The sequence below is a fragment of the Oncorhynchus nerka genome, linkage group LG9b (assembly GCF_034236695.1).
Source record: "Oncorhynchus nerka isolate Pitt River linkage group LG9b, Oner_Uvic_2.0, whole genome shotgun sequence".
Taxonomy (NCBI): domain Eukaryota; kingdom Metazoa; phylum Chordata; class Actinopteri; order Salmoniformes; family Salmonidae; genus Oncorhynchus; species Oncorhynchus nerka.
Genome location: NC_088424.1, coordinates 13,764,281 through 13,791,714, shown reverse-complemented (window position 1 = coordinate 13,791,714; position 27,434 = coordinate 13,764,281). Strand labels below are relative to the sequence as shown.

The 27,434-nt window shown below is 40.7% G+C and overlaps 2 protein-coding genes across 4 annotated transcripts in view; one reads left to right on the top strand and one right to left on the bottom strand.

The window, feature by feature from the left end:
* LOC115114828 (choline transporter-like protein 5-A) overlaps positions 1–22,681 on the top strand; it is a 106,597-nt gene extending 83,916 nt beyond the window's left edge. Inside the window, exons 4-22 of one of the 2 annotated variants that reach the window (XM_065013349.1) lie at positions 6,469–6,553; positions 9,222–9,306; positions 9,881–10,009; positions 12,782–12,842; positions 12,921–13,044; positions 13,169–13,252; positions 13,391–13,503; positions 14,474–14,605; positions 14,984–15,083; positions 15,204–15,296; positions 15,526–15,613; positions 15,718–15,980; positions 16,131–16,225; positions 16,303–16,406; positions 16,561–16,634; positions 16,735–16,805; positions 17,330–17,418; positions 17,511–17,595; positions 20,770–22,681. In XM_065013349.1, coding sequence (XP_064869421.1) covers positions 6,469–6,553; positions 9,222–9,306; positions 9,881–10,009; positions 12,782–12,842; positions 12,921–13,044; positions 13,169–13,252; positions 13,391–13,503; positions 14,474–14,605; positions 14,984–15,083; positions 15,204–15,296; positions 15,526–15,613; positions 15,718–15,980; positions 16,131–16,225; positions 16,303–16,406; positions 16,561–16,634; positions 16,735–16,805; positions 17,330–17,418; positions 17,511–17,595; positions 20,770–21,017 — 2,123 coding nt within the window. In that variant the 3' untranslated portion in view covers positions 21,018–22,681. Of the gene's footprint in view, positions 1–6,468; positions 6,554–9,221; positions 9,307–9,880; positions 10,010–12,781; positions 12,843–12,920; positions 13,045–13,168; positions 13,253–13,390; positions 13,504–14,473; positions 14,606–14,983; positions 15,084–15,203; positions 15,297–15,525; positions 15,614–15,717; positions 15,981–16,130; positions 16,226–16,302; positions 16,407–16,560; positions 16,635–16,734; positions 16,806–17,329; positions 17,419–17,510; positions 17,596–17,900; positions 20,588–20,769 lie in introns of those variants that run through there. The other variant, XM_065013350.1, reaches the window with a different exon arrangement.
* LOC115114305 (LIM/homeobox protein Lhx8-like) lies at positions 21,478–24,996 on the bottom strand. Of its 2 annotated transcripts, none has more exons than XM_029642430.2 (8): positions 24,772–24,996; positions 23,755–23,907; positions 23,324–23,445; positions 22,724–22,944; positions 22,433–22,536; positions 22,031–22,126; positions 21,743–21,941; positions 21,478–21,566 (listed from the first exon to the last, which is right to left on the bottom strand). In XM_029642430.2, exons 1-8 carry the CDS (start codon positions 24,853–24,855, stop codon positions 21,490–21,492), a joined length of 1,056 nt encoding a protein of 351 aa, XP_029498290.1. In that variant the 5' UTR covers positions 24,856–24,996; the 3' UTR covers positions 21,478–21,489. The 2 variants fall into 2 exon arrangements, with proteins under 2 accessions (XP_029498290.1, XP_029498289.1); XM_029642429.2 differs by having other exon boundaries at positions 21,481–21,566; positions 21,713–21,941.
* Positions 24,997–27,434: the final 2,438 nt, after the last annotated feature.

Genomic DNA, 27,434 nt, shown 5'->3' with positions numbered 1-27,434 from the left:
ATTGCACGCCCAGCGAAGAATGAGAGATGAGGGGCGGTATTGGACACACATCGATATATAGCGACTAATTCTAAAACACTGAGAAATATTGAAATGTAATCAATTACAAATTGCATGACCCTCCCCTTGACTAGATTTAAAACAGTACTAAACCCTCCCCTGGACTAGATTTAAAACAATACTAAACCCTCCCCTTGACTAGATTTAAAACAGTACTAAACCCTCCCTGGACTAGATTTAAAACAGTACTAAACCCTCCCCTGGACTAGATTTAAAACAATACTAAACCCTCCCCTTGACTAGATTTAAAACAGTACTAAACCCTCCCTGGACTAGATTTAAAACAGTACTAAACCTCCCCTTGACTAGATTTAAAACAATACCAACCCTCCCCTTGACTAGATTTAAAACAGTACTAAACCCTCCCCTGGACTAGATTTTAAAACAATACTAAACCCTCCCCTTGACTAGATTTAAAACAGTACTAACCCCCCCCCCTTGACTAGATTTAAAACAGTACTAAACCCTCCCCTTGACTAGATTTAAAACAGTACTAAACCCTCCCCTTGACTAGATTTAAAACAGTACTAAACCCTCCCCTTGACTAGATTTAAAACAGTACCAAACCCTCCCCTTGACTAGATTTAAAACAATACTAAACCCTCCCCTTGACTAGATTTAAAACAATACCAAACCCTCCCCTTGACTAGATTTAAAACAGTACTAACCCCCCTTGACTAGATTTAAAACAGTACTAAACCCTCCCCTTGACTAGATTTAAAACAGTACTAAACCCTCCCCTTGACTAGATTTAAAACAGTACTAAACCCTCCCCTTGACTAGATTTAAAACAGTACTAAACCCTCCCCTTGACTAGATTTAAAACAATACTAAACCCTCCCCTTGACTAGATTTAAAACAGTACTAAACCCTCCCCTTGACTAGATTTAAAACAGTACTAAACCCTCCCCTTGACTAGATTTAAAACAGTACTAAACCCTCCCCTTGACTAGATTTAAAACAATACTAAACCCTCCCCTTGACTAGATTTAAAACAATACTAAACCCTCCCTTGACTAGATTTAAAACAGTACTAAACCCTCCCCTTGACTAGATTTAAAACAGTACTAAACCCTCCCCTTGACTAGATTTAAAACAATACTAAACCCTCCCCTTGACTAGATTTAAAACAATACTAAACCCTCCCCTTGACTAGATTTAAAACAATACTAAACCCTCCCCTTGACTAGATTTAAAACAATACTAAACCCTCCCCTTGACTAGATTTAAAACAGTACTAAACCCTCCCCTGGACTAGATTTAAAACAATACTAAACCCTCCCCTTGACTAGATTTAAAACAGTACTAAACCCTCCCCTGGACTAGATTTAAAACAGTACTAAAACCTCCCCTTGACTAGATTTAAAACAATACCAACCCCTCCCCTTGACTAGATTTAAAACAGTACTAAACCCTCCCCTGGACTAGATTTTAAAACAATACTAAACCCTCCCCTTGACTAGATTTAAAACAGTACTAACCCCCCTTGACTAGATTTAAAACAGTACTAAACCCTCCCCTTGACTAGATTTAAAACAGTACTAAACCCTCCCCTTGACTAGATTTAAAACAGTACTAAACCCTCCCCTTGACTAGATTTAAAACAGTACCAAACCCTCCCCTTGACTAGATTTAAAACAATACTAAACCCTCCCCTTGACTAGATTTAAAACAATACCAAACCCTCCCCTTGACTAGATTTAAAACAGTACTAACCCCCCCTTGACTAGATTTAAAACAGTACTAAACCCTCCCCTTGACTAGATTTAAAACAGTACTAAACCCTCCCCTTGACTAGATTTAAAACAGTACTAAACCCTCCCCTTGACTAGATTTAAAACAGTACTAAACCCTCCCCTTGACTAGATTTAAAACAATACTAAACCCTCCCCTTGACTAGATTTAAAACAGTACTAAACCCTCCCCTTGACTAGATTTAAAACAGTACTAAACCCTCCCCTTGACTAGATTTAAAACAGTACTAAACCCTCCCCTTGACTAGATTTAAAACAGTACTAAACCCTCCCTTGACTAGATTTAAAACAATACTAAACCCTCCCCTTGACTAGATTTAAAACAATACTAAACCCTCCCCTTGACTAGATTTAAAACAGTACTAAACCCTCCCCTTGACTAGATTTAAAACAGTACTAAACCCTCCCCTTGACTAGATTTAAAACAATACTAAACCCTCCCCTTGACTAGATTTAAAACAATACTAAACCCTCCCCTTGACTAGATTTAAAACAATACTAAACCCTCCCCTTGACTAGATTTAAAACAATACTAAACCCTCCCTTGACTAGATTTAAAACAGTACTAAACCCTCCCCTTGACTAGATTTAAAACAGTACTAAACCCTCCCCTTGACTAGATTTAAAACAGTACTAAACCCTCCCCTTGACTAGATTTAAAACAATACTAAACCCTCCCCCTGACTGAAATTGAAAAAGCATGACCCTCCATTATCCTCCAGGTCCCCATTCTGTAAAATTCTATCCATCCCTTATTTCATCGTCCTAGTTGAGTCAAATTTCTGGTCCTTTCAAAACAAAACAGTGTTAACAAGCGATGTAAAGGGAGCTGCTACATGAGAAGCCTTGTGTTTAGAAATCTTTGAAAGCAGTGATGCCACACTGGCCTAAACTCAAACACACTGTCCCCCTGAGTGCGAGTCAGCAGATTAACCTTTTGATCACAGAGGGCTCTGAAAACCCACCACTCAATACTCAGCGCTGTGTTAGAAAAGATTAAACAGAATACCATTCATTTCTAACTAGCTACTGGGGTTTAGATGGTGGAGTAGGAAGATAAAAGGGTAAAAACAAGAAAGTGTGTGTGTGTGTGTGTGTGTGTGTGTGTGTGTGTGTGTGTGTGTGTGTGTGTGTGTGTGTGTGTGTGTGTGTGTGTGTGTGTGTGTGTGTGTGTGTGCGCATATGTGTGTGAGAGAAATAGAGAAAGAAGTAGCAAGTGTGAGAGACATAGTAAACATCGCCATCATAGAGTGTGCAGTAGAGAGATACAAAGAAAAAGAGCCTGCGAGAGAGAGAGAAATAGAAAGATAAGTGTGTAGCATCCGTTCTATTCACAGAGACAGAATGCGAAGACGTTCACAGCACCTCTGGTAGAAATGAATGTTTCATGCCCCACAGCTCTATGAAGTGCTTCTTATCTCCTCTCTCATTTTTTATTTTGCATTTTAATCCCTCTCTCCTCTTCTCCTCCTCCCCTGTTCTGGTAAAGATCAATCCATCAGTCAATGATTGCTTCTGCTTCAAAAGTTCTGTACCTTTTCTCATAGTAATGATCTCAGAAATGGTAAGCAGCCAGCAAATTGAAAGTGTCGTTTTAGAAGTGACTCTGAAGGTAAAGTTGTACAAAAGCAGCTAATTACTATGCATGCTGTGCTCTACAATTTCCCCTGTTAGCGGATATGCGTTTTCCATTCTGAATAATTATTGATGCAATCAACTGTTCCCCTTATATTACCATCACCACTAGGTACAAATGTTATAGGCAGCCCTACTCCCTATGCCCAATAGTAGCTCAGTGAGAGGGAGAGAAAAGAGAGAGAAGGATCAAACGTAGAAATGTAAAATATAGCATTCCTGTGTATTGATTCCGGTTCTAGAAAGCTGGGTTATGACTGATAACTGGTCAGTGTTGAAATAGAGAGGTGATATGCTGCAAAGGACAGCCAGGGAGAGAGAGAAAAGGGGGTGAGAGGCCCTTTGTTCAAAAATCCTTTTGATTCAGACAGTCTCAGCAAGGGGTCTTTTTGTTGGAAAAGGGACAGATATATATATATATATACTGTGACATTGCCTTTGAGAACATAGGGCATCATTCAATTCAAACCTACATTGCAGTCCTTAGTAGCACACAATAGAAACAAACCTTTTGTCCTGTAGTCAAATGAAACCACAGAATGGCCTTGGCAACTTAGCACACAAATACATTCCTCCAGTTTTCAGAATAAGACGAGTGAATGCAGGCATCGGTGTTTTAAGTATATATATATATATGCTTCTGAAACATTGAGATGAGGAGCTTCCCAATCCCAACCCTTCTTTGAGACAGATGATAGACATATTCATGCTTGGCAGCTTACTCAGAACTGGCCACCAGAGACTCATGACCTTTAACCGCCCAACTGGCCTTATTCCTTCCAATGTCATTATTGAACCGTGCCATCCAGACCCATTATAATGTAAGTTGTCCACGCTGCAGCCCAGTCCTCTAGACTCAAGTTCATCCTTTTTCAATGTGCCACAGCCATTCCATCTCATATTTTAGTATGAGTTCTCCTCGGTAATGGCGTGTTGTAGCTCTTGTCTCATATTTTAGTGTGATCTCATCCTTTGAAGAGCAGAAGGGATGCAGGCAGTCATAACCAATAGAGCGTAGAGCTCTTGATATTGGAGCAATGATGAAGTCACTCCTTACTCTTCATCCCACCTGCCAGCTACAAATTACCTCATGCTACCAGGAGAGGAGAGCCCACCATCACACACACACACATACTACACGCACGAGCACACACATACACACATACTACACGCACGCGCGCACACACACAAGACAGTCATTGCAAACACACATTTAGACAGTCATTGCAAACTCACTCACTCAGACGGTCATTGCAAACACCGTACACACATGCACAAAAAAAGGATGGATGCATGCGCACAAGCATGAGCACGTGCACACACACACACACACACCTTACTACAATTTACTCCAATCCAACCCTCTCTACAACACACAAAAAAATCCACAAGAACTTCATCCTCTCAGACACGCTCACTCAACCCACTTCTTTCTCTCTTGCACACACTCATACGCACGCACGCACGCACGCGCACGCACACACACACACACACACACACACACACACACACACTTTCTCTCTCACCCCAGAAGAATCATGTGTGGTTTGGGGGAAGCCTCTGGCTGTGCTGATTTAAAGTACTCTTGGACCATAATAAAAAGATTAGTCTGACACCATACATTATATAATTAATTCAGCATAATTACTGATTCTCTTTGATTTTTAGAGTAGTGGCAACTTTACTATTTACACTCACCTGCCAGTTTATTTGGTACACCCATCTAGTACTGGGTCGGACCCCCCTTTGCCTCCAGAACAGCCTGAATTCTTCAGGGCATGGATTTTTTTGTGAATTTTATAATATTTCTGTTCTTCTTGTTTTTAGCTGATAGGAGTGGAACCTTGTGTGGTCATCTGCTGCAATAGCCCATCCGTGACAAAGATTGACGAGTTGTGTGTTCCAAGATGAAGTTATTTTTTGTTTGACGTACCATTCTCGGTAAACCCTAGACACCGCCATTGGTGAAAAACCCAGGAGGGCGGATGATTCTGAGATACTGGATCCGGCGTGCCTGGCACCGACGATCATACCGTGCTCAAAGTCAATTAGGTCACATTCAATTGAACAGTAACTGCTTTATATAGCATGCCACGGCCACGTGATTCACTGTCACGTGGAGTGAACCATTTTTGTGAACGGGGTGGTGCACCTAATAAACTGTCCGGTGAGTGTATCTACAGGTCCCTACATGCCAGTCCACTCTCTATCTCTGTATCTGTCTGTCATCAGCATTCACTAAGTAGTTCAGATACTGTACAGACGCATTACAGTTGGATTCGGATACCCCATTGTGGATGGGTGACTCTCTACCCTAATGGGTAAGGAAAGAGCCAAGACATGGGTGAAAACATGAATACTGTACTTACTGCGTGGAGTGAGTTGTAAACATCAGTTTTGATGTGGCGACAATACAGACTGTGCAGTGAAGTACATTACCTGCCACTCATTTCATGCCAGCCAGGAATCAACGATCCCATTAGTCAGTCAGACTCTTAGAGAGAGGTAGTCAGTGACAGGCTTTCATTCATGGAAAAAAGGTACTGCTATTGATCCCCACGAAAGGACACAGATAAACATGCAGGTACGCAAGCACACACACACATACACACATATGGTGTTTTAGAAAGGGAAATCCAGCTCCTTTCCTGTACGCTTTCTGAACAGTGCTGTAAACGATGCGAAAATAAGCCTTAGAAGAGGGATTATGCTTTAGGCCAACATTATCGACTCCTGTCAACACTCAGCCACAGTAGTAGAGAGGCACTAAAATACACACAATGACCTTGTCTTTAAAACCCTGCCACAGGAGCTGAAGAACACATCAAGATTGCCCTACACAAAAGAATCAGTTAGATCCAGGGAATGGGAATACGATTTCATTCTGTCGTGCAAAGAGACTTTTTCAATTTTTGGTCTTTTATTTTGGTAATGACACAAGAGGGTGATTAATTAATTCACTGGTTTCTCTCTTTCTTTTTCTCTCCGTCCTTCTACCTCCTCCCTTTTCTCTCTCTAGCGTGGCTACACGGTGACCCCAGGAAGGTGATCTACCCTACAGACAGCTACGGACAGTTCTGTGGGCAGAAAGGTACCCCAAACGCGTAAGTAATTGCTGTAGTGACTGATTAACCAGGTACAGTTGAAGTCGGAAGTTTACATATACTTTAGCCAAATACATTTGAACTCAGTTTTTCACCATTCCTGACATTTAATCCCAGTAAAAATTCCCTGTTTTAGGTCAGTTAGGATCACCACTTTATTTTAAGAATGTGAAATGTCAGAAGAATAGTAGAAACAAATATTTATTAAGCTTTTATTACTTTCATCACATTCCCAGTGGGTCAGAAGTTTACATACACTCAATTAGTATTTGGTAGCATTGCCTTTAAATTGTTTAATTTGGGTCAAACGTGTCAGGTAGCCTTCTACAAGCTTCCCACAATAAGTTGGGTGAATTTTGTCGCATTCCTCCTGACAGAGCTGGTATAACTGAGTCAGGTTTGTAGGCCTCCTTGTTAGCGCACGCTTTTTCAGTTCTTCCCACACATGTTCTATTGGATTGAGGTCAGGGCTTTGTGATGGCCACTCCAATACCTTGACTTTGTTGTCCTTAAGCCATTTTGCTACAACTTTGGAAGTATGCTTGGTGTCATTGTCCATTTGGAAGACCCATTTGTGACCAAGCTTTAACTTCCTGGCTGATGTCTTGAGATGTTGCTTCAATATATCCACATCATTTTCCTCCCTCATGATGCCATCTATTTTGTGAAGTGCGTCAGTCCCTCCTGCAGCAAAGCACCCCCACAACATGATGCTGCCACCCCCATGCTTCACGGTTGGATGGTATTCTTCGGCTTGCAAGCCTCCCCCTTTTTCCTCCAGACATATCGATGGTCATTATGGCCAAACAGTTCTGTTACATCAGACCAGAGGACATTTCTCCAAAAAGTACAATCTTGTCCCGTGGTGCAGTTGCAAACCGTAGTCTGGCTTTGTTTTGGCGGTTTTGGAGCAGTGGCTTCTTCCCTGCTGAGTGGCCTTTCAGGTTATGTCGATATAGGACGCATATTACTGTGGATATAGATACTTTTGTACCTGTTTCCTCCAGCATCTTCACAAGGTCCTTGGCTGTTGTTCTGGGATTGATTTGCACTTTTCGCACCAAAGTACGTTCATCTCTAGGAGACAGAATGCGTCTCATTCCTGAGGGGTATGACGGCTGCGTGGTCCCATGGTGTTTATACTTGTGTACTATTGTTTGTACAGATGAACGTGGTACCTTCAGGTATTTGGAAATTGCTCCCAACGATGAACCAGACTTGTGGAAGTCTACAATTGTTTTCTGAGGTCTTGGCCAATTTCTTTTGATTTTCCCATGATGTCAGGCAAAGAGGCACTGAGTTTGAAGGTAGGCCTTGAAATACATCCACAGGTACACCTCCAATTGACTCAAATGATGTCAATTAGCCTATCGGAAGCTTCTAAAGCCATGACGTAATTTTCTGGAATTTTCCAAGCTGTTTAAAGGCACAGTCAACTTAGTGTATGTAAACATCTGACCCACTGGAATTGTGATACAGTGAGATATCAGTGAAATAATCTGTCTGTGAACAATTTTTGGAAAAATGACTTGTGTCATGCACAAATTAGATGTCCTAACCGACTTGCCAAAACTACAGTTTGTTAACAAGAAATTTGTGGAGTGGTTGATAAACGAGTTTTAATGACTCCAATCTAAGTGTATGTAGACTTCCGACTATCTCGATATCTCTGTGTTTACACAGGCAGCCCGATTCTTATCTTTTGCCCAATTAATGGCAAAATATCTGATCTGATTCGTCAAAAGAACAATTAGTTGGAAAATATCAGAATTAGGCTGCCTATGTAAACGCAGCCCTAGGGACATACCTGTGAACAATTTGAGGTAATGATAATTCCCTTGTGCCCAATTTGCTGATATTAATGTAGAATTTAGTCGAATTTCCCCCCTACCACTGATACAGGGTTACATAGGTTTTCATCCCCTTGAATTCAGTGTAGGATAATCTGATCCTAGATATGTTTGTTAATGTTAACTTCAATCTAGCCCAAGCGTAGCCCCCTGGGCCACTGGCTGGTTCTTTATCTTAGCCCTGCGTGCTTCAATGTTGTTATATTGACCATTACAATTGAAAGGCAGCTCACCCACACACACACAGTTCCCATTGTCAATAGAATCCAACCCATTGAATCAAAAGTCTGGTACTGGATCCCCACACTAAACAGCTCGGTGTTGAATTCCCCTCATAAACCTCAAGTGTGATTGACAGGCTGTAACCTTGGCAATGATTAAAGTAGTTCTTTAGTGGCGGCTGCGGAGCGGTGATAAGGCTGTTTGTGGAGCCGGGCTGTGAGATAGGGAGTAGTGTGTTTACTCCCAGCTAGCTAGGGCCCTCACATCTCATCCGCTAATAATTAGCAATGTGTTGTTCTCCCAGGCTTAAAGGATTACGATGGAGTTTAGTCTGGAACACGTGTCGGGGGGGAGACTACACCATCTTAACCATTATACTGAAATACTGGAGAGTATCATCCTGAAATTCACCAAAAATGCATTGAGATATTAAGAACAGAAGGGAAGAGATAGTTGACCATTTTAACATCATTGTATGTGGGACTGTTACATCATTGTATGTGAGGGCTTTTCTTTGAATGTGTGCTCTGTACTCTACAGCCACCTAGTGCTAATACTGTATCAGCACTGTGTCAATGTTTTTTTTTTCTCTATAGAAAAAAATCCATACTGTTCTACTTCAATATCCTGAAATGTGCCAACCCTGCTGTCCTCATCAACCTCCAGTGTCCCACCACTCAGGTATTCATAGCATATTGGTCAATAACAATATTGACTCATAGAGTACATAGGTGGAGTTATTGTTAAAGGCCCAGTGCAGTCAAACTATTTGTTTTATATCTTATTGTACAACAGTTGATGAAACTAACACTGTAAAAAACAAAAACTAAATATCAGTGTTATTTCCTAATAGTTGCTGGTTGAAAATACAATCTACACAGAACCTTCTAATCAGCAGGTTTGCATGGGTGGGAGTTTACGCTTTCCATGGTGACCTCACCATGAAGTGAATTGGTTAATAGACCAATAAGAGAGAGAGTTCCAAACCTCTCTGCCAATAACAGCTAGTTTTCAGTTTTCCCTTCCCCACTCAGACCACTCCCAGACAGTCCGAGGAAAATTCTAGCTTGAGAAATAGTTGTTTGCTAAAAATACATTTTTGTCCATTTTTTTATTTAATCTGTGACAGTAAAGAACTTAATTGTCGCTCCAAAGTTATTTGATATTGATATAAAAACAGTTTCGTTGGGGCCTTTAAAAAAGGGTGTCATATCAGCTTACTGGGTATTCATTAGTGTGTTCAATACTTCCTCAGATGTGTGTTTCCAAGTGCCCGGACAGATTTGCAACCTACACAGATATGCAGTTGCAATACCAAATCACTGCAGCCCCCTGGGAATATTACAGGCTGTTCTGCAAACCAGGATTCAACAACCCAACAAAGGTATGCATGTAGGCGTAGCACTGTTTGGAAGTGTGTACTGTTAGGATGTGAACTGCTTTCATCGCGTGTAACAACGACTAGTTGTCTAAAGCAGGAACAACTGAAATAAACTGAAATTAAAAGAAAAAGAAACTACACTATGAAACAAAGATAAATTATATAAAGAATGATTGTAACGGCCGTTGGTGGTGGAAGAAGGTGAGGACCAATGCGCAGCGTGGTAAGTGTCCATCTTTTTAATAAAGTAAATGAACACTGAACAAAAACAATACGAACGAACGAACGAACGAACGAACGAACGAACGAACGAACGAACGAACGAACGAACGAACGAACGAGTTCTGTCTGGTGCAGATATAAACACTCAACAGAAAACAATCACCCACAACTCAAGGGTGAAAACAGGCTGCCTAAGTATGGCTCTCAATCAGGGACAACGATTGACAGCTGCCTCTGATTGAGACCCATACCAGGCCAAACACAGAAATACCAAATCATAGAAAAACGATCATAGACAACCCACCCAACTCACACCCTGACCATACTAAAACAAAGACATAACAAAAGAACTAAGGTCAGAACGTGACAATGATAGTAAAAAGCTTTGGGGCACCTTAAATGAAATTTTGGGAAAATAAGCCAACTCAACTCCTTCATTTATTAAATCAGATGGTTCATTCATCACAAAGCCCACTGATATTGCAAACTACTTGAATTACTTTTTCATTGACAAGATAAGCAAACTTAGGGATGACATGCCAGCAACAAACCCTGACACTACAAATTATGAAAGACAAGAATTGTAATTTTGAATTCCGTAAAGTCCGTGTGGAAGAGGTGAAAAAAGTATTGTTGTCTATCAACAATGACAAGCCACCAGGGCCTGACAATCTAGATGGAAAATTACTGAGGATAATAGCAGATGATATTGCCTCTCCTATTTGCCACATCTTCATTTTAAGCCTACTAGAAACCGTGTGCCCTCAGGCCTGGAGGGAAGCTAAAGTCATTCCGCTACCCAATAATATTAAAGCTGGCTCAAATAGCCGACCAATCAGCCTGTTACCCACCCTTAGTAAACGTCTAGAAAATATTGTGTTTGACCAGATACAATGCTATTTTACTGTAAACAAATTGATAACAGAATATCAGCATGCTTATAGGGAAGGACACTCAACAAGCACAGCACTTACTCAAATGACTGATGATTGGCTGAGAGAAATTGATGATAAAATGATTGTGGGGGGTGTCTTGTTAGACTTCAGTGCAGCTTTTGACATTATTGATCGTAGTCTGTTGCTGTAAAAACGTTTGTGTTATGGCTTTATACCCTCTGCTATAATGTGGATAAAGAATTACTTGTCTAACAGAACACAGAGGGTGTTTTTTAATGGAAGCCTATCCAATATAATCCCGTTATAATCAGGAATTCCCCAGGGTAGCTGTTAAGGCCCCTTGCTTTTTTCAATTTTTACTAACAACATGCCACTGACTTTGAGTAAAGCCAGAGTTTCTATGTACGCGGATGACTCAACACTATACACGTCAGCTACTACAGCGACTGAAATTACATCAACACTCAACAAAGAGCTGCAGTTAGTTTCAGAGTGGGTGGCAAGGAATATGTTAGCCCTAAATATTTATAAAACCTGAAGCATTGTGTTTGGAACATAACACTCACTAAACACTGACCCTCAACTAAGTCTTGTAATAAATCATGTGGAAATTAGGCAAGTTGAGATGACTAAACTGCTTGGAGTAACCCCAGATTGTAAACTGTCATGGTCAAAACATATTGATGCAGTAGTAGCTAAGATGGGGAGAAGTTTGTCTATTAGAAAGTGATGCTCTGCCTTCTTAACAACACTATCAACAAGGCAGGTCCTACAGGCCCTAATTTTGTCGCACCTTTAACTATTGTTCATTCGTGTGGTCAGGTGCCACAAAAAAGACTTTTGAAAATTGCAATTGGCTCAGAACAGGGCAGTACGGCTGGCCCTTGGATGTACACAGAGAGCTGATATTAATAATATGCATGTCAATCTCTCCTGGCTGAAAGTGGAGGAGAGATTGACTTCATCACTACTTTTATTTATGAGGTATTGACATGTTGAATGCACCGAGCTGTCTGTCTAAACTACTGACACACAGGTCGGACACCCATGTATACCCCACAAGACATGCCACAAGAGGTCTCTTCACAGTCCCCAAGTCCAGAACAGACTATGGGAGGCACACAGTACTACATAGAGCCATTACTACATGGAACTCTATTCCACATCAAGTAACTGACGCAAGCAGTAAAATTGTATTTAAAAAAACAGATTAAAAAAACAAACATTGGCACAGACACATGCATACACACACGCACGCACACACGCATGCACACACACACACACACACACACACACACACACACACACATACATACGATAACATATGCACTATACATGCACATGGATGTAGTACTGTAGATATGTGGTAGTGGTGGTGTAGGGGCCTGAGGACACACAGTGTGTTGTAATGTTTTAAAATTGTATAAACTGCCATAATTTTGCTGGACCCCAGGAAGAGTAGCTGCTGCTTTGGCAGGAACTAATGGGAATCCATAATAAATACAAATACCTCACACCCAGGCTACTGAATTGTGCTGCGTTGTGTTAAAGATGATGAATTAAAGACAGAGTTTTAACACTTTTGTCATTTTCTGTTCACAGAGCGTAACGACAATTAGTATGACATGGCTGACAGTTCTCCTCTTTTTGCTTTAAGCCTGTTGCACAAGTGTTACGAGACGAGGACTGTCCATCAATGATTGTGCCTAGCAGACCGTGTAAGTACAGCAAAAAAATGACAGCAACTGGTGGGCAATAAGGAAGAAGTCATGATACTGAATGATCTTGTCTACTAGTCCTACAGCGTTGTTTTCCTGACTTCATCACTCTGAATGGAACCCTGACGGTGGCCAAAAGAACCCACTTCAAAGATGCCCTGGACAAAGCCCGCAGTGTGACTGAACTAAGAGATGCCGCCAAGTGAGTTACAAAGACACCCACACATGCATGTGGATGTGTGTATACATGCATGCGGGCACATATAGTACACACACAAACATTTCTGTAATTATGGCAGTTTTATAATGGCCATTGTCTCCTGCAGTGGCATCACAGGTCTGGTGGATGCTAAGGAGGTTGGGATGAAGATTGTGGAGGACTACGCCGCCTCATGGAACTGGATCTTGATGTAAGAAGTCTTACTGGCAGAGATACACTGGGTTGAGTTCTTATAACAGACAATAAATTGTGCTGTACGGTACTTTATTGTACTTTTACGCTACTGTAAAATACTATATTTAGAGTGTGTACTGTGTGTTATTTCCAGAGGTCTGGTGATAGCACTGGTGGTCAGTCTGATCTTCATCATGCTGCTACGTTTCACTGCCGGACTCCTCCTCTGGTTCACCATCATCGCCGTCATACTGGTGATCGCTTACGGTCGGTCTGTGTGTGTGTGTGTCAAAGTTATTCGAGTTTTGTGTTTTTAATATTTGTTTTTATTTCTATTAATTTTAAGACTTTTATTCGAAATTCAGTTTAGTGTCAGTTAGTTTTCCGATCCACTTCAATAGTTTTTATTTAGTCTAAGTTTTATTAAAAACATATTATATATATTTTATATATATACAGTGCCTTGCGAAAGTATTCGGCCCCCTTGAACTTTGCGACCTTTTGCCACATTTCAGGCTTCAAACATAAAGATATAAAACTGTATTTTTTTGTGAAGAATCAACAACAAGTGGGACACAATCATGAAGTGGAACGACATTTATTGGATATTTCAAACTTTTTTAACAAATCAAAAACTGAAAAATTGGGCGTGCAAAATTATTCAGCCCCCTTAAGTTAATACTTTGTACACACAAATTTATGTGTACAGTGGATATATACAAATGAATTTGATATTTGAGGCTCTGTCTCACTAAGGGATTGTACAATGTACACACATAATATTATATTATGATTTCAGTTTGTGAGTGTGTGATATGGGGGTTGGAGACATGTTTATTTCGACATTACACAGAAAACCTTTTAGAAACAATGGCAACACTGCCATGTTGATCGGAGCCTTGCTGTTGAAAAAACACAGCAATGTTAGACTTTCAGCTGTCGCAGATGCACCTCCCCCGACTTCACTCCAATTTTGTCTACAGTTGTTTGCTTTAGCCTTTACCACTCAAACGTGGCCAATATCTGCGGTGCTGCTGTGGCAACGGGTGTGTTCATTATTTATTTGATTTACAAATAGTTTTTTCATGATTAGTTTTCATTTTAGTTTCAGTTTTAGTTTACTATAATAAAGTGTGTGTAACTGTACATACGCGTGTGCGTGCATGGCCGTGTACCAGTGTGTGTCATTGTGTGTCTGTTTTTACCTCCCTAACCTCTGCTTCCCGTGTCTCTGTAGGGATATGGCACTGTTACCTGGAGTTCTCCCTCTTGAGGCAGCAGCCCGGGGCAGATGTGACCATCGTAGACATCGGCTTCCAGACAGACGTCACGGTTTACCTGCATCTCAGTCAGACATGGCTCATCTTCTGTATGTCATCACCTCACTCATGACAATCTCTCTCTCTCTCTCAGCTTTATCTTAGGGATAAGCCTCTTTCAAACCATTTAGCCTGATTACCAGTTCCTGTAAAAGTTGAAAATTAGTAAATAGATGTTTTGTAAATACACAGTCTGTCATTTACTTAATACATTACATTTGGAGAGGATAATTTGGGTTAGGATTGATGTTACTATGGTTTGATGTTACTATGGGTTGATGTTATTATGATTTGATATTACTATGGGTTGATGTTACTATGGATTGATGTTACTATGGGTTGATGTTACTATGGGTTGATGTTACTATGGTTTGATGTTACTATGGTTTGGCTCAGACCTTCTGCTGTGCCACCCCCCTCTCTGTTAGTGATAGCTCTGTGTACCATAGAGGCCTCCATCTTGATCATTCTGATCTTTCTGAGGAAGAGAGTATGGATCGCTATCGCTCTACTGAGGGAGGGAAGCAAGTAAGTCGACTAATAGTAACAGTTTCTCTCACAGTAACTGCTTGTGTTCTCTCGCTGTCTTCACGACTGTTGTTTGAGAATAGTTTATTTACAATGTTCTTCTTGTGCCTCTGTCTCTAGGGCTGTTAGCTACATCATGTCAACACTTTTCTACCCAATCATCACCTTCCTGCTGCTGGCCATCTGCATCTCCTACTTTTCCGTCACCTCTGTGTATCCTCTTACTGGTGTGGTGTTTCTCCACTAGAGGGAGCTGTTGGTGCATTTCTTTGGTCATCGTGCTGTTCATGATTCCGATCCCAGATTCTATAAAGTATATTGTATTGAACGACTTGTGGAATACAGAAACAGAGACACAGAGATTGATCTAAGAAAGTGCTGTTTTGTTGTGTATTGTTGTACAACAGCAACATGTTTGATGCTTAATCAGCATTACACACAGATTCCTGGCCTCCTCTGGAGATGCCATCTATAAAGTAATGGCTGCTGAGCCCAACTGCATGTACGCAAACAAGACATGCGATCCTGAGGTAAGTCCCCTTTCTAAGTATCCTGCAGACATACACAGAAACTCTGGTGTGGAGTACCCCCGATTTGTATAAATAGTTGTTTATTATCACAACCTCCCTCCCAGACTTTCAACAAGACCAACGTGTCCAAGACGTGCCCGGGCGCCCAGTGTACATTTGCGTTCTACGGCGGGGAGACGCCCTACCACCGCTACCTCTTCATCCTCCAGCTGTCCAACCTGCTAATCTTCCTGTGGCTGGTCAACTTTATCATCGCCCTGGGCCAGTGTACCCTGGCTGGGGCCTTCACCTCCTACTACTGGGCCCGGAGGAAGCCCCAGGACATCCCCACCTGCCCCCTGTTTTCTTCATTTAGCAGGGCCATACGGTAAGGAGCCTTCCGTACCATTCTGCCAGTTCGTTTCACTATGGCTCAGCGATTGTTTGAGACAGGTTTTTAGGTGTTTGGAGCGTTTGGGAGGTTCTGATTTTTTTTCATGATGGACTGACTAAAGATGTGTGTGTGGCTGGGTTACAGGTATCACACTGGCTCGCTGGCATTTGGTGCTCTGATTCTGGCCCTGGTTCAGATGGCTCGAGTTATCCTGGAGTATCTAGATTCAAAACTCAAAGGTGAGTTCGGCTTCATCTAGTCGTGGATGTGACTCTGTGGAGTAACTCATCACTAATGGTCGGTGGTCTGTGTTCAGGTGCCAGTAACGTGGCAGCACGCTTCCTGCTCTGCTGCCTCAAATGCTGTTTCTGGTGTCTAGAGCGCTTCATCAAATTCATGAACAGAAATGCTTACATTATGGTGAGTAGTGTGATGTGTGTCTATATGTATTGATATTATTACATGGTTTTGATCTGTGTTAATCGCTGCATATGTAGCAACTGTATCAAGGGTAGATTAGCTACGGTGTATGCTATAACTCAATATGGTCCCATGGTCTGTGGGTTCCCTCTAGATTGCAATATATGGGAAGTGCTTCTGCACATCAGCTCGAGATGCCTTCTGCCTATTGATGAGAAACGTAGTAAGGTAAGGCCCTCTGAAGCCAGGGGTTGGATTATTAGGCTACCCAGTGTTGGCTGGCACTTCACTGGGGTAACCTTACTGGGTTCACCCCTTTCTCCTGCAGGGTGGCGGTGCTGGACAGAGTGACAGACTTCCTACTGTTCCTGGGGAAAGTGCTAATAGCAGGGAGTGTAGGTGAGTCATTGCAAAAAAACATATTTTTTCTTGTGACTACGTAATCCTTTTAGGATAACAGTTGATATTTTATTTGACTGCAATCAGTCAAAAGTCACGTTTTAAAGTCTAAATAAACGATGAAGCATATCTGTGGGTTTTTCAACAAGCTCTCACAGTTTCATGTCAGAATTAGATGTTCATCCATGTTTCTCAAACGTCGAATTTCAAAGTTGTACCAAACGTTGAATTTCAAGTGTTTAAGGCTAAGTTTAGGCATGAACTCCCAATTCTTAAGGTTAGTCATTTACTCTGAATGATTAAGTTAATAGTTATCGCTGGATTCAAACTTACAACCTTTGGAATCAAAGGCAGATGCTTACCGAAACCTACTTTAAGGTAACAGCGCTCACTGGTGCCACCTAGTGGCCAGTTTCCACATAAACTCCCGACATCCTCAGACATGGATGGACGTCGAATACTGATTTGTATCACAGGTGACCTGGCTGGGGTATTTATAATGTTGTGTTTTTTGTGTGTTGCAGGCGTCATAGCCTTCTTTTTCTTCACACACAAAATACCAATTGTTCAGGAAGATGTGCCGACCTTGCATTACTACTGGGTACCTCTACTGGTAAGATACAACAATAGAAAGGGTATAGAAATGGGTACATCCTACATTCAGCTGGGTATTGATGGTGTAGTATCGTGTCTTCTCATTGGCAGACGGTGATATTCGGGTCCTATTTGATCGCTCATGGATTCTTCAGCGTCTATGCAATGTGTGTGGACACGCTGTTTCTGTGTTTCTGTAAGTAAAGCCTACGTAATTGTTCTTCATAGACGTGCTTCCAAAACACTGTGGTGTTGGTTTTTGATTCATTTCCATTTTAAATCAAAAATAACACCTGAAGGAATACACCTGCTCTTATCCTTGGATATTCAGTCGATCCCAATATCAACGCTTTGACCTTCTTCTTTTTTTACACACCGTGGCTGTTCTCTTGCTTTGCTTCACGTTCTATCTGAGCACCTCTAATCCCTCTCGCTCATCTCCTTTCCACCTCTCCCTTCCTCCTGTATTCCTTTCTCCACTCCTCCCATACACCCCTCCAGGTGAGGACTTGGAGAGGAACGACGGGAGCCCTGAGAAACCCTTCCTCATGTCTGCTGAGCTGCACAGTATTCTGAGAAAAACTGAACACCACTGAGGAATGCAACACTCTCCTACAAACTAATAGCTTTACTTCTTCCAAGTTATTTAGCATGCTTTAAACTGAACAGAGCTCAACTCTGGCTACCTACACTATGCTGTCTATCAGCTAACAAGGAGATATCAGTCCCTAATGGAGAATGAGACCACTGACTGTGACTTTTGCAACTCAGAAACTTCGAAAGTCTTCAGAACTAACATTGACCGATTTTGAGAGACTCATACGAACACTTACATTGACTATGACATGTGTGATCATTAGAATAACTGTTAGACCTAGAGAATCGAACAATGAGACTAATAGTGTGGCCATTAGACTTTGCTACTGCCTTACCTCAAGACTAGGGACTGACAGGCAGGAACTATTTTGGAACAAGTTCAGGTGGTCAGACTTCACTGTGACTTGTGCTGATACTGAAATCAACGTGTAACTCTCTGGTCCAGCGAGAGAGAGAAACACTTCTGGTTTGCGCCAAACAGATCAGAGGCTATGCATATCCAACATGCAGTGCACTACTGTATCATCCCTAGCATCATTATTAGTCCTCAGCAGCTGTACTGTAACTGCAGTTTACATGGACGATTGCCCTTACTGCAAAAACAATCACGCCATGAACTTCATTATTTAGAACAAAAGGAACCTTTTGGGTGCAGCAGACTGACATAACTCTCAATTGTGGTCCGACTAATACTTGTTCTGCAGACTTTTAGCTAAATCAACCAGTTGATTTATGCTACTCAAAGTCAATATTGGGTACTAATGGAGTTCCCAATATTCAGCCACTAAAGGTTAAGCAACAACAGTGTCAAAGGACAATCATGATCAAATTCTGCCCTATATCCCACTACTGCAGAAAACAGTGCAGTTTGCAGTCAAAACCTGCATCTGTGATGACCTTTACACCCACACATGGGCTCATGTAATGTATAGCACGGGTAGCCTACATTATGTGTGTGATACCCTACATGTACAGTACCAGTCAAAGGTTTGGACATACCTACTCATTCCAGGGCTTTTCTTTCTTTCTTTTTTTACTATTTTCTACATTGTAGAATAGTGAAGACATCAAAACTATGAAATAACACATATGGAATCATGTAGTAACCAAAAAAGTGTAAAACAACTCCAAATATATTTTCTGTTTGAGATTCTTCAAAGTAGCTACCCTTTGCATTCTCTCAACCAGCTTAATGAGGTAGTCACCTGGAATGCATTTCAATTAACAGGTGTGCCTTTTTAAAAGTTAATTTGTGACAGTTGTGTTGTGACAGGGTAGGGGGGTATACAGAAGATAGCCCTATTTGGTAAAAGACACCGTCCATATTATGGTAAGAACAGCTTAAATAAGCAAAGACACATTTCAAGAACTTTGAAAGTTTCTTCAAGTGCAGGCGCAACAACCATCAAGTGCTGTGATGAAACTGGCTCTGTGCTGTGATGAGTTACCTCTGCTGCGGAGGATAAATTCATTAGCGTTACCAGCCCCAGAAATCGGCAATTAACTGCACCTCAGATTGTACCTCAATCTGTAACAGAAACATCTCAATTTCAACTATTCAGAGATTTTTTCAACAGGACAATGACCCAAAACACACCTCCAGGCTGTGTAAGGGCTATTTGACCAAGGAGGAGTGTGATGGAGCACTGCATCAGATGACCTGGCCTCCACAATCACTCAACCTCAACCCAATTAAAAAATGTTGATTGGTTTAACACTTTTTTTGGTTTCTACATGATTCTGTGTGTTATTTCATAGTTTCGATGTCTTCACTATTATTCGACAATGTAGAACATTTGGAAAATCATTTATTTAAAAAACTTGAATGAGTAGGTGTGACCAAACTTGACTAATACTGTATGTATGGGGGGGCTAGCAGTTTCAAATAAGGGCTCCCGTATATCTAATATGCTCCTCCCCTGCTGTATGAATAGTGAATCGACTTCATCAAACCTGATGTTTCACTTAACTCAACCAGAGCTCAGGATTTGAAGGCATGTCATCTCTTGGTCTTTATGGGATGTCCTTACAACTGAATGGTGTTACTTCCTGGCCAATGGACTGCTTTCCATAAGCCATACATATACTGTATGTTGTCTGATAGGAAAGCCTGCAAGCAAAATAATTCCTATGCCTAGTTTTGGCTGATGTTTGGTGGATTACAGTTGTCTGAAGTGATTTTCTTTTTACCTTGATCACTGTGGCTCTGGCAAATACTTGGTGTCAGTGTCACTGCAATGAAGACCCATACAAAAACAAATGCAGTTCTGTTAGTTGAGCATAAGGTGTTATGACAACTGCAGGTTCTAGTTAGCGTGCCTAGCTAGTGGAAAATGTAGGGTTTTACTTTAAGCTAAACATATTTTAGACTCCTGACAATGGAAGGATGTCAAAGCCATTTGTCGAATTTGTACGGTCAGTGGTACAGATGAAAAAAGTGCTACATTTTTAATATTGTCAATTACTTGTACATGCTCTTTTCTACATTTTGGGATCCGTATTTAATGTATTTTTCATTTGGGATTTTCTTTTGTAAGATGTTGTCAATGAACGTGAAGTGACTTCTATAAATAAAACACATTTGAATAGTTCCATGTGCTTTACAGCATTTGCTGTGCCACAATGAAATTACACCATTAAAAAAAAAAGTGTACCTGCATGATACAAATCCACACCTATTGCAGCTAAGACCTTTTTTTACACCGAACCATAAATCCCAAATACCAGTCTATTCTCCCTCAGTTTCATTTAGTATTTTCCACTCTTATTCCAGTGCTGGATCAAGAGTACAATGATGGTTCAGCCGCTCGACCCTACTACAATACCAGCACTCTGAGGATGCTCCGCAGACGCTGGACGAAAAGACAGACGAGTAGGGAGAGAAAAAGATTCAGAAGACTGAAACGACGAGGGACTAAAGGCAAGAGGATTAGTCTCAATGTTTTAATGGCATTCTTGCCCATGGGCATGTGCCAGTGCCCATGTGAAATAGTCTACCAGCAACAGAAATGTGACTTTTAGGCTCAACAAAGACTATTCAATCAGTTAAAATGTGAAGTGTGTCAAATGGCATTATGATCCTCATGGACATCAGAACAAGCATCTAGTAAAGACCAGTCCCTCATTGTCAGCAGTGATCATATGGCTTTTATTCAGTATTTCTTCACAGCCATCAAAAACAGAGCTCAGCTATATATCAGCGACAAAATAGAAACTTAACATATCAAATAATTTCATTACTTTAAACAAAGTGCTGTCACATGCATCAAATAAATTAAATATGAAATTTCATAACCAATATAGATACTATATATATATATATTAACAAAAAGTTTAGAAATCAACCTCCTTATTTTACATTAAATTCTGACCATTGGATCTCCTTCGATAAACCCTCAAATAATTTAATGTAGGTGCCCCACACCCTTTGATGGACGGTGAGTGTCGCTCCACAGCATTCTGACCCGGTTCTGCAGGGGGTGGAATATAACGATCAGGCATGGCTGATTGGCAGCTGTGTCATGGAATGGGACATAATAGGCTGGAACACCAGTGAGGATGGAGAGTGCACTGAAGAACACAAACATGCTATTGTTAGTCCAAAATCCATTATTGGTTATTGTGATTTCAAATATTGTGACTTCAGATCTTTGCACCGATTTCTAACACAAAATTAGATGTCACTCATGATACACAAGACATGTAAAAATATGAACCTGTGATCTCCAAGTGCCGACTTTGCTCACCATCCATGTATGTGTGCAGTGCAGTAAGCATGGGCGTGTGCATGGGTGTGTCTGTTGGTATGTAAGCTGTGTACTGGAGATCATCCAGGAGGGGCGGAGAGAGCCTGGACTGCTGTAGTGATGACATTGCTGCGGACGACATGTGGTGGTTGGGGCTCACGTGCTTCTTATGACGAGCTCTGCAGTTCTGGAACCAAACCTGGAGATGGAACAGGGGTGGGTTAAGCTTTCTTTGTCATTTCAGGGACACCTAATTATTTGACTAGGCTAAAATGTTAGCGCGCTAACCTGGATAACCCTGCGACTGAGACCAGTCCTCTCTGCCAGTTTCTGGAGGGTCTGAGCATCCGGGTTGTTGTCCTGAGAAAACTGAGCCTGCATCACCTGACAGACAAGATGCAGAGAATGCAAGATGCACACATGAATATTGATCTTGGTATGGTTTTGGCACTTCTACATTTTAGGCATTTAGCAGACACTTATCCAGAACAACTTACACAGTTAGTACATTCATCTTAAGATCGCTAGGTTGGACAACCACATACCACAGGCATAGAAAGTACATTTTTCCACAAAGTACAGTATCTATCAGCAGAGTGAGCGCTTGGGGCGTGTAAAGTGCAATTCCAAAAATGCACGTCAGTGGTTTCTGGGGGAACAGAAAAGTCAAAAATAATCCATGAATTTCACCTGTAGCTGGTCTGCAGTGAAGCTAGTGCGAGCCCTCTTAGTTGGTTTGGCCTGGGACCCTTCTTGCTCTAACGGTAGGGCTCCCTCTACATTCACACCTTTTCCTGTAAGGACATGTGACCACAGACATTCAGTTATCAATGAATGTTTCAAAAGAACAAGCTTAAAATAAATTGCTACATCATCAATGTGTTGGAAAAAGGCCTGTGTACAGTCTGAATATTGTACAATAAACACCTTCTCAAAATACAGGCCTTCCTGTTCTTTCTATGCACCCTTAATGTTGCTTACCACTTTCCATGGCCTGTTTCAGGTTGTCCAGCATGCAGTCGTAGTGGATGCGGCACAGCACCCTCTCCTCCACCAGGGCAAACTCTTCCCCCGTGGAAAGCTGGCGCTTGCAGGAGAAGCAGGCAAAGCAGGCCAGGTGGTAGGTGTTGCCCTTCGCCCTCCTTACCCAGTCGTTGGAGTGGATGTTCCTGCCACAGCGGGCGCAGCGAGTTCCATACTTCCTGTGAGGAAGTTGGATTGTATTTTTTAACATGACACTGATATGTTTGTAGTTTACAGTAAACTACATAATGTAACACATTTGTATTATACAATTTTGCATGATAGGCCAAAATACATTATAGCCTACTAATAATGTAGAACTGTGGGGAATGCAAATATTCTATATAGCAACTCTTATAAACTTGTATACGTTATGAAAAGTTAGATGTAAAAATACATGTTCAAATTGAAGATTTAAACCTTTGTTCTCAAACAAATTGTAGGCTGAGGTGGTACATGGCCTCATAGGGCCCAAGGTAATGTCAACACTTAATTCTAAGAATCAATATTTTTTATTTAAACAGGCTTAAGATAAACAATCTGAGGCCATATAATTACCTGAAGTAGTCGAGTTTGCAGAAAACCTCTTTCTCTTTGATGTAACAACTGACATGCCTTCCAAGAGGAGTTTGGCACACGCTGCATGAGAGGCACTTCACGTGCCAGCACAAGTTGTTCACCTGAAATGTAGCCATAACAGTCCGACCTCAAACATTTATTCAACCGAAATAGTAGCTTCATCTACAGTTTCAGTACACGAAAGGCAAGTATGAATATCTTTCAATGTCAGTGAAAAATGTTTAATAATTTTTTAAATATCTGAACTGAAATGTGATTTTAGTTGGGCTAACTTAAATAGGTCAATGTCAAACCTTCTCAGTTGAAAATGTGACTACTGTAGGCCGGTTAGTTTATGGAGGTGGGACAACCATTTAACATAATACTTTTAGGCCTTGGTTGAATAGGCCTAATAATGCCGGTCCACCTACCTTGAGCAGGTATTTGTCAACTATCTCCGAGCCACAACTTGCACAAAGGCTTTTCCCCAGAGAGGCTGATGCCATCGTCTGCAGTGTCGAGGATGACGACAAAGACGATGACGGTGAATATGACTCGTCTTCAAAAATGTCTTCCGAGGTGCCCTGGATATAAAATGGAATAAATTAAAGTCAAATAAAACGTACAAAATATTTTCCATGTGTAAACTACGGACAAAAATGTATGTTTGACAAAATGTGGCCTAACAGTTTGGAAGTTGTCATAATTTCCACTGAAGGTTTTACGCATACTGAAATAGGCGTACAAGTAAAAGTAGGAATCACAGGTAGCCTGTTTACATTTACATTTAAGTCCTGAGGGTCGGAAGATGTCCCTACACATCTCTCCTTAGGTATAGTAAGGGGTCAAAAGAAATTGGAGCAAAATAAGCTACCATCTCGAATAATTAAAATTTACAAACCAAATTGCACGATTCTTGAGAAAAATGTTATAGCCTACTTCAAGCATTTTTCGCAACAGGATGGTTCACATTACCAACTCATCCGTTTCCGATGTCAAATTAGTTGTCTGCAGGAGGGCAATTCTCAAAGTGAAATTTAAGACAAATTATCGACCAGAATAGGCTATATATATTTTTATTAAAGCCTTAATGGCCAAATCAAATAAACAAAATGTTTGCTGACTTTTGGCCATTAGCGCCATTGCAACCCTCTTCAAACCAACGTGCGATCAGCCCGCGGCTGTCACAGCTGCAGGGGTTTATTTTTGATTAATAAACGCACACTCCCTCAGGTAATGAATTAACTGATTTGTGCCCAAGAAAACTAATATAAAATGATGTCGTTAACTTGGAACCGAATCATGGCCTATCGGTTTGGAGTAACCACAATTCGGTCCAATTATAGGTCGTTTAAACTAGTGGTAATAGCAAGAAATGAAGAAAAATATTCTCAAAACACGATGAATGCTCCGATACTTTATTTTGCCAATATTGAACATAGGCTTACCGTGCTGTTGGAAATTGAGTTGAACCCATTTTCAATATCGTCCACCTTGGAGCAAGCCAACATTAGTTCACTTTTCCAATACATTACTTGTAGTCCTAAAACAAATCGACCAGGAGAATAATCCGATATAGTCCAGTGTCAGAGGCTGCTGCACCAACCATGCTCCACTGAAAGCGGTCTTTACATTACTGAGGGTGTAGCTTTTTCCCTCTCCATTTTCATTATGACGGTCTTGGCCGCACCTCCTTTACCACATGCCCGCCTTGTAGTGGATATGACATGTTATCCATAGGGCAAGTATTTCGATGTAACCTTTGATCTTTTGGGGGGGGACATATGCAACAATCTTCCTGGATAAAACGCTCGTGATTAATTCCCATTTCACAGTAGGCTACACGCTGATCCAATGCCAAACGTAAAAAGAAATTGGAACAAAATTTAACAGCCCATTTAGGCCTGGTGTATATCTTACAGCTACTAGTGTAGCCGAATGTTTGCAACCTTAGTTTCAGAAAAGAACGAACTCGTACAGCCGCAATCATTTCTTTTTTAATCCACCCCATTAGGACTAACCGGTGGCATCTGGGCAGAAAGCAACGGACAGCACCCAATTTTGGCTTATTGTATCCCAGCTGAGTTCAGTATCGTTATTGCTACCTGCAGCTGATTATGATGGTGGTAGTAGTTCAATGAACAATGGGCCCTATAATTGCTAAATACAAGCAGGTTTGTGAAACCTCTAATATTTAAAAATAATTTATTGTTTGCCCATTATTTCTTTTGGCATTGTACGCACAACGCATTAGTTAAACCTGATAGGCGTGGGGACCCTTTTCAATTGGAAAAGCATTATAACAATGATCATAATGCAACTCTTAAAAGTTATGCGATGTATGGCCCACTATAGCAATTCTTTACCTTCCCTGTTTTACTGAAATGGTATAATTTTGCTCTAAATGAATTTTTCAGCACGTCTCTTTCATTTTTTCGTTTTCATAATACAAATGCATGCTAATTCTAGTATAGTGGTGCTCATTTGCTATAATAGCCAGCATAATATTTAATAATTACTTGTATTGACGTTGAGTTATGCTAACTGTGATAGCCTTGTGCTAACATTTATGCCTGTATTAACGTTTTATTTGTTTTTACAAAGTTCGTTTCTTGTTTTGTTTTTATAAGAGAGCAGCTGACCACTCTTGACTTTGTGCGCGTGACATCAGCTCTGACACATACACACAGTGGATTTTTTTTAATCATCACCGTTGAAAATATTTTATTAAAGTATTTTGTAAATGTTATCCTTTCTTTAAAATATATGTATTTATTTGTTATCAGCAATGACATTCTTTCAGATAGTCCTAGTTTAAACGTGCCAATTACATTCATACAAATGCTTTTTATTATTATTATAGCTACATAATTTTTAAATGATAATTTGATAAATCCTACTTACACCCCATTTTTTCCAAAGTGCAAGAAATCGATTTCTTGTAATGGAAAAATATGACGATACATAATTATTATTATTATTATTAGATTCACCGTTCCTAGAATATGGAATTATCACATTTCACGAGCAGACAGAACCATTTAAACCTTTCTCTGGGCTACCACTGAAACTCACTGAATCTGATCAAATGAACGGTATGCTTATTATAATGTGCACATTTTTATATTTCGTTTTTGAGTGTGTGATTGACAATATCAGCCTCTTCATCTTTGTTTTTCTCCCTATGCGGGAATTTCATAAAAACCCACAACCGTTCAAAATATCAACTTTCAGACGCTTGGGGAAAACGTTTTTTTTGTAACATAATTACAAAGACAAGTAAACCACTCCGATTTAAATCCTTCGCCAGTGAATTTCACCATTTAAAAAACCTAATTGACCCACTTCACAACGTTATTTCCAAATGTTTTCCCCTAAGCTGTTAATGGGAAAGCATGGGGGTTAGGCAATATGGACACAGACGTCCAACAATTCATGTCCATCACAGGTATGATGACAAACATATGTAAATTGAGTCCCTCATAATACTGGCTCACATTTTAGCTCTTTCCATAGAAGCCCATTATCATTATATTGGATAACTCACCTCATTGAATCATTGAGACAGACATACAGTAGAAACAGTTAATCTGAAGTTTGTTAGAGGGTCTTGTTGGAACTAGGAAGCTATTGTTTTGGTGATATCTTATTTTTTGGTGTAGGTCCATTTGAGGTAATGCTTGCGTGATACAGTTGTGTGAGAGAGGAATCAAAGTATGCCTGACATAATTGTGTGAGAGAGGAATCATAGTATGCCTGACATAATTGCCAAAACAGTCATCTGGATTTTGTCATCTTTCTAAGTTAGTGCTCCCTGTTACTCAGACCATTGTGCACAAGGCTCAGATAAAGGTGCATTGAGTCTAATCTTTTGGTTAGGTCATGATATCATACCAGGTGACATCATATAAAAAAATGTATTGGGGGAATACTGTTGGTTGACTTGACATCCGTGTGTGTTTGTTTGCTCCAAACTCCAAACTCAAAGGCTTTGTTTTTCCCACCTGCATGGTGATTTTTTTGGGGGGTTGTCTCAAATAGAACTGCAGTGATCACCAAAGTGCACTGTGCTACTCTTTGTTACAGTACTTACTGAATCTAAGTTGCTCTG